The sequence below is a fragment of the Protopterus annectens genome, chromosome 1.part0 (genome assembly GCF_019279795.1).
Source record: "Protopterus annectens isolate FY-2018-M chromosome 1.part0, PAN1.0, whole genome shotgun sequence".
In the NCBI taxonomy this organism is placed as follows: domain Eukaryota; kingdom Metazoa; phylum Chordata; order Ceratodontiformes; family Protopteridae; genus Protopterus; species Protopterus annectens.
Window position 1 is genome coordinate 497,931,426 of NC_056725.1, and position 7,826 is coordinate 497,939,251.

Below are 7,826 nucleotides of genomic sequence, written 5' to 3' on the forward strand. Positions count from 1 at the left end.
AAAAGAAACAGAAAACTAAACAAGTATCTACCCTCTCTCAAATTTCTTTGAAAATGAATAATTTACTGGTCTGGCTCAGGGTTTAATTCAAGTTATTGATCCTTCTTATAAAATAGTTTTTGGTAAAAGAAAGATGCATGCATCTTTATCTGAAGATATTCAAGATTCTGAATCTGGAAAGGAAGATGAAGGGACAGATACAGGATCTTCTCCTCAGATTTCTGATTTAGACTCAGAGGAGAGCTCAATTTTTAATTCTCCCTTTGGGAATTTCCAGAACCTTTCCCTGTTTTTCCAATTATGCTTTGATGGATATGTGTGTTACTGCCTGCAATTTTCCTAATAGTCAGCTGCCCCTCAAAAGCAGATAGAATGTATGTATAAAGTTCCTCTTCTCTTTTAAGTTTTTTATACACTCTTCCCAAACCTGACCAAACAGCTATAGCTTTAGTCAATCCTACTGCTGCTGAACTTTTAGCTAATTCCAATGATACTCTTTCTGATAAGGATGAGAAGATTATTGATAAGAATGGTGAAAAAAGTGTATGCCTCTGCAACTGATTTTCAGAATTTTGAATTGCCAGGCTCATATGTTAAGGATTCTTCCGACTAATTGTGAACATATGAGTAATGTTTGGTGTGCAATTTCTTCATGTGAGAAAAATCTGCTTTAAATAATTTAGTTTCTGTGTTGTACATGTCCCTATGAAGGTGGGTTTGGCATAATTATTAAAGTCTTCACCTCATAGACACAAGGTATAGGGTTCAATTCTGACATTACATTATTGGCTATGCTTGCAATGGGCTTCAGGGCAGTAAGCCTAGTATTCACCTAAGATGTTATATTAGTTCAGAGGTAACTGCTAGAGCAGTTCTCTGCTGAAATTAAGTTGTAATTGATACTTTTCAAGGGCTTTGTCCACTTGTACTGTTTTGAGGAGGTATGTCTGGCTGCATTCTCAGACCTTCTCAGGTGATAAAAGTGAGATTTTAAATTTTACTTTGGAAAGAGATTTAGATTTGAACCCTTGTACTGCAGAGGTGATCAGAAAGTGTGATGAGGGAGCTAAGATGATACAGAGAATCTCTAAGATTTTTCAGCCCTCCTTTTCCAAATTTTCTAAGGGATGTTCTAACCCCTCATCAAGTTCTGGCAAAGAAAAACAAAATAAACAGTCAATGATATATAATGTTTAAGAAGAAATGACAAGGGGGTTCCAAAAAGAATTCAGGAACCCCCGGCCAAAACCAAGGGTAGTCCAACAAGACAGAATGACTATTTAAGGGACCTTATCCCTGACAGTTCATTTTCCCTTCCAAAACGTCTAAATCTTCACTTTTCTTTTTGGCAAAAGAAAGTTTCAGAAAAATGTGTTCTGAAGATCATTCTTTAAGGTTATAGATGGCAAAGGGAGGAAAGACCACATTTCCAGGTGGTAATCCTTCATCCACTGTACCTGACTCTTTTATTTCTACCTCTCCTTTATCACATGCTAACCTTGGGAGTGATAGAACCAGTTCCTCCTTTCCAGGTGGGAAAAGGTTTTTATTCAAGGATTTTTTTAGTGACAAAGAAAGAAAATGCTTGGATAACAGTTCTGGAAGTTTCTTTCCTAAACCTGTTTGTGAGAGTGCCCTTATTCCAAATGTTACTTCCCAATGTGTTACTTTTTCTTCCTTATTTAAGTTTCCTAGTAACTCTAGATTTAAAAGATGCTTATTACATCCATATTCACCCAGACTTCAGATGGTTCACATTATCAGTTCTCTGCCTTACCCTTTGGACTACCCACTGCCTCAAGGTTGCTCACAAAGTGTCTAGCTCCAGTTATAGCTCATTGCAGGCCAAATGGTATCCACATTTTCCATATTTAGACAACTTGTTTAACTTTGTAGAGTCCTTTTTAAAGTGTCAGGGATCTCTCTCACTTGGGTGAGAAATCCCATAAACAAGCTGGGATTCCAAGAGAACATTCAAAAGTTGTTTTTGACTCCTTCATACAGGATTGTGTTGCTGGGAAGTCAACTAGACACTGCAGTAGAAAGAGCTTTTCTTCCACAGAAAACAATAGATCTATACATAGATCTATTTCTAAACTTTTCCACTCAGATTTTGGTCACTATGAGGGAATACCTCAAGGCTTTGGGTCTCATGGCATCTATGATTCTCATGATAGCCCTGGCAAGACTCCACATGAAAAGGATACAATGGTATCTGAAGTCCTTTAGGTCCCAGCACTAACATCCTTTGTCCTTTCAAATCCCAGTGCTGGGGTTTGTCAGAAGGGAAATTGTTTGGTGGAGACAGAAAATATCCTTAAATGATAGTGTCCCCTTCTCTCTCCCTGTTCCAAAGCAGTCATTCACCACTGATGCCTCAAACTATGCTTGGGGAGCAATTTCAGGAGAGATAAAATTGCAAGGTGTATGGGACATCAAGGACAGATGCAGGCACATAAAATAAAATACATTCTTGCCCTGATCAAGGACTTAACTCTGAATCATCTTTCTTCCTCGGAACCTCTTCCGGTTGTTATATACAACAACACAGTCATTTGGTACATCAAAAAAGTAAGGAGGATCCAGATCATACTCCCTTTGAACATTAACAATAGCTTGGGGTATAGCTTCACAACACAATCTCACTCTACAGGCATCCTACATTCCTTCAGAGAAAAATTGTGTGGGAGACAAGCTGAGCAGGACAAAGGTAGACCCTCATGAATGGAAACTAGATCAAGGGGTCTTCCAGGATTTGATCCATCTGTGGAGTTCTTCAAGTAGACCTACATATTTACCTCCACTCTGAACAATCAGCTGGCAAGATTCTGCTCCAGGACTCCAAGCAAGAAGGCCTAGAAGACAGATGCATTTTCTGTTCCTTGGACAGGAATGTTTTGTATACCTTTCCACACTTTCCACTAATACCCAGGATACTTCTGAAGAGCCAGAAGGAATCCTCCAAGATCATTATGGTGATTCCCTTCTGGCTCAGGCAACATTGATTCTCCCTTCTTTTGGAAAAGGCCAGGGGAAATTACTACAAGCTTGCTCACAGACTGGATTTACTCACACAAGATCAGGGGTGTTTGATACACCAAACCCACAATCAACTTCAACTGACTGCCTGGATGATAGGCTCTTAATTCCCTTTAGGCACCTATTTACTAAGGCTGTACAGCAGTTACTAATGGAGGCAAGAAAGCCTGCTGCTAGAAAATTATATATATTAGCAAATGGAAAAGGTTTTCTAGGTTGTACCAGCAACACAACCAGCACATGCTCAGGGCTAGTTGTTGTTTGCTTTTACAATATTTGTGTGAGTTAGTGTCCTATGGCCTTTCTTACCCCTTTTTCAAGGTTCATTTATCAGCTATTTCAGCATGTCCCATGGAGCCACCTCTTTCAATCCATTCTCATGTTAAAATGTCTTTGAAAGGGGTTTTGTATAAGATGTTTCCTAGAAAGCCAGTGACCTCTCCTTGTGATATTTGTATTAGAGAAGTTATCACTTGCTCCATTTGAACCAGCTAGCCTAGCTTACTTGAGGTTTTTAATATGGAAGACAGTTTTAGTGATTGCTTTGACCTCTACAAGAAGGGTATCTGAGTTGTAAGCTGTTATGTTGAGTCAACCCTGTCTCATTTTCCACAGGGATAGGGTTTATTTGAGAACGAATCCATCTTTTATGCTGAAAGTGGTATCTGACTTTACTTTAAGCAAAATTATCCATCTCCCAATTTTCTTTTCCGAACCTAAAAATGAGGGGAAAGAATAGTCCATACCTTGGATGCTCACAGACAACTCAAGTACTATCTTAACAAAACTAAACTTTTCAGATCTTTAGATCACTTGTTCATTTCTTGTGAAGATAAGAAGGGACAACCTGTGTCAAAACAGGCTATTTCCAAATGGTTTTCTAAGTCTATTGCCTTTTGTTATATTCATCACAACAAAAGTAATCTAGGCATGGTCAAGGCCCACTCTGCAATGGCCTTGGCTTCATCTATGGCTTTTTGAAAGGGTTGCATTGTAGAAGTATTCTACAAGTAGCAACAGCAACTTGCTCCTCTGTACATACTTTTACAAAGCATTATATCCTTGATTTGTTCTCTAGGTTTAGACCAGGCTTTGTTAGGTCCATTCTACAGCAGTTCCATGACTCTTCTCCTTCCATGTCCCAAAATCTGTAACTTAAGGTAATCTACCCATACGGCTAAGGCTAATGCTACAGTGAACAATGTGATGAATATAATACAATTGTGTAAATAAACTTACCATAACAGTAGATGTTCGAATAATCACTGCTGCAGTAGCTGCTCCTTGCCACCCCCCCCCCTCGTTTCTTGAAGGGTTGTTTATGCCAGGGTCTGGTCACTTATTTTTTGTTGTTCCTAACATTGTCCTTTTGGGGCTCAGCCTCCCTCTCTGTTGTCAGGAAAGCTGTGAAGGGCTTGGTACCTATACCTGTCTTTAATCAGCTCAGCGTGAGCTACCAGTTAGTTTGGGTGTGTTGACCAAGAAGCTCTCCAGCTGTTATATCCTTGCAGGATATAACTCATATAGCTAAGGCTACTGCAGCTGTGATCATTCAAACATCTACTGTTATGGTAAATTTACTTACACAACTGTACTTTCTGTTTCTCTGGGAAATGGAAACAACACTGATACTGCTATTAAGCATCATAATTAATGTAAAGTTAAATTTGGAGGGTTGTGATTGATAATTACATTGACATTGTGGATGGTAATGTTAGGAAACAGGGATTTAGGCCAAGGTACTGAAATCAAATAGTGCCGCTAATAAAATGCAGACAACTGATGCTAATTTCCTCTCAGTAATATATAATGACTCTTGCAGGTTGCCTGCATTGCCAAATGGTTTAAACTATCCCCAAGAACTCTACTGACCTAAATACATTCAGGGCTTTAAAATAAATGACAAAAACTCATGTCTGCCATTGACAAAATCCAGCTCATATTCTGAAATGTATATGTCTTTCTGGCTTTTTCACAGCTATTTACTTCTGAAAGCGTTCACGAGTGTGTCATATATTGAAGCATCCAAGAGTCTGAATAGCTGCTTCTTAAAAATATACCCTTCTTCATTCATTTAATTTTTACTGGCACCTTCCGGCTCAATTCATTGTCTACAGTGTGTGTTCAGAAAAGTAACAAGCCATTTATCACTTTTCCAGCTGTCAACTAGAATACTGTCCAAATGGCCCTGGTGGATTCTGAATGGATGCTACATTACAGTTGGTCTAACGATGGTATCTTTCTTTATTGGCCTTGTTCCCTATTAGCTATTGCTTCATTTATGGCTGATATTGCTCCCTAGAATCTAAACATCAAATTATTTCACTGGAAACACTGTATTTTTATCACTATGGAATTTTCATATCTGTTGTTTCCAGCATCCTCTGACCATGCCATTTGCACCTGTACTTCTTATGAAATCTATCACGAATTTCCTTTATTTAGTATTTTTGAACACAGTGTATTCTCTTTCATGCTCCTTTTTCTTTCTTATTTTCTCTCATTTTCTTTCTGTCTCTGTGTCTCTGTTTGTGAATTAGCTCATCAACATAATTTTGTATTTCTCATTTTTTTCTATACAGTAATTTCTTTGCCTACTCCCGACCTCTATGATAAGTTACTATTGGTAAGGCATTTGCATTTTTTGGTCATGTAAGGAACATGTTTTGTCATATGGTTTTATAGATGATGCATACATATAACATGGTGTGCAATCATATTAACTGAACATAAAAATACACAGACTGTGTGTTGTATAATTATACCTCGTGGAACCCACTTATATTAGTAGGTAAAATTGTTTGTTCCTTGTTTACAGTTGCTCGGAGTACCAGTATAATCTCTTGCACAACTGCATTTCATAATATTTGCTGTTTTACAGATGACTACAAGATTAGTAATGCTTCCTGCTTAATCTCCACTGGGATGCACTTCCCACATGAGCTTTGGTTTACACTCATTAAAGATTTTGTGTATAGTCGTGTGTGGGCATGAGTGTGTGTGTGTCTGTGTGTGTGTGTGTGTGTGTGTGTGTGTGTGTGTGTGTGTGTGTGTGTGTGTGTGTGTGTGTGTGTGTGTGTTTGTGTACACGCATTTGTGTATGCTTATGTGAGCATATTCATCTGTGTAAAACCTCAGGTATGACCCCATGCAATACAATGGCTTATCTGTGGAAGTGCATTGCCGAATGCACACTAATGAAGTAAAGGTATAACATTAATTTAGACGATGTCACATCCTCCTGTTAAGTAACTTCATCATGAGAACTGTTCCTTCCTAGAGGTGATTTCATTTTCCTTTTGAAAGCAGGAACACTGTTGTTCTGGGAATATTAAACATGTATGTTTGCCAAACTAGTCCATTCCTTCCTATTTCCTTTTTTGTATTTTTTTCTGTCTCCCCACTCAGCTCTCTGATTCTAAACTTTCTGGCTGCAAAAACTTTTGGAAACGCTGCCAGGGGCTTTTAGAAAACACCTTTAGCAGTTTAAAGAGAAAGAGTACAGTAGCCCAACAGCCCCGTGCTAAAGAGGTAAATAGTATGCACAAATGCATGTTGAGGAAATTTTTTGGTTTGATTGTTTTGTTTTGCATGTAGTATTGCCTAACATTGTAGTTTTCTGCTGTTTGGCTAACCTTAATAACTTTGTAAGATGGGTGAAATAAATTCCTACACAATAACACTATTTGATCTTTAGCTAACAGTTTTAACCTTTAAAATGGATGTCCCCTTCCCCAACACACAAAAAGATGTTTCTTATTTTGTACTTTGCCAATGCCTGAATGTCAATGACTTGGGTGCCAATTTGGCACCTGGCAAAAATATTGTCAAAGGTAATTCATATATTCCTTATGGACTAGAGCTATAGTGCATTTAAAGATTTCATTTTGTGAAGTTTCAGCCTCTGTTATATTTTCTGTTAAACAAACAGCATAAATGTATGCATTCTCTAATTTCTTTTACATAGGTCAGTACCTATTTACATGTTAAGGACAATGAAAAAGAAAGAACAGCTGCAAGTGAGACTTTCATTTTCCCTCACCCACTCTGCAAAGGACAAACCCAAGTCACTCCTCCTGCATCTGAAGAAAACTTTTCTTTCAAGACACTCCCAAAGATCTCTTCCAACTCCATCTTTAACAGTTTAAAGAGGAAAGGAAAGAAGAAAAAGAATGCCCAAAGGTACAGCATCCAGAAGATTATGGGCATCACCAACAAAATTGATTCTTTGCAAAATAGAGAATACATTGCAAATACATGGCCTCCAAAACAATGCAAGATGAAAGCAAAGAAATCCCAAATTCATCCAATATCAGATGAGATTTTTGACTATATTCACAGTCCGCTGGCCCAGGATATTGAAGCAGAGTTCAACAGTAAACATTCAAGCTCAGTGCTCAGTAACTCGACATCGAAGGTTAGATGCTCAAGCTTTGGTGCTTTGCAAATGGCTTTGAATGGCAGTGCCTGCAGACATCTTCCACTAGGCTCAGTTATGAGCTTTAATCTTCCTAAAGATCAAGGTATCTTTAATAATTTCCAAAGCCACATCAGAATAGAGTCAGATGTTTTGTCAGGGGTCAGTAAAGTGACAAATGAAAGCAATATGAAGTCAACCGAGCTCAAACCAAAGGAAACAGGCAGCGACCATGCAGAAATGGTGAATGCTGATAACATCCAAAACATGCATCTTTGTCAATCAGTAGACGTATCCAAAACAAAAGCATGTGAACTAAATTTAGAAAATACTTTCAAGACTAAGCAAATTTTAAATATTGACAACACCT

General features: G+C 38.1%; 1 protein-coding gene across 1 annotated transcript in view; it reads left to right on the forward strand.

Moving 5' to 3' along the window:
- LOC122793068 overlaps positions 1–7,826 on the forward strand; it is a 970,692-nt gene that overhangs the window by 718,894 nt on the left and 243,972 nt on the right. Inside the window, exon 25 of the mRNA XM_044060776.1 lies at positions 7,007–7,826. This exon is cut by the window's right edge and continues 1,175 nt beyond it. Coding sequence (XP_043916711.1) covers positions 7,007–7,826 — 820 coding nt within the window. The remainder of the gene's footprint in view (positions 1–7,006) is intronic.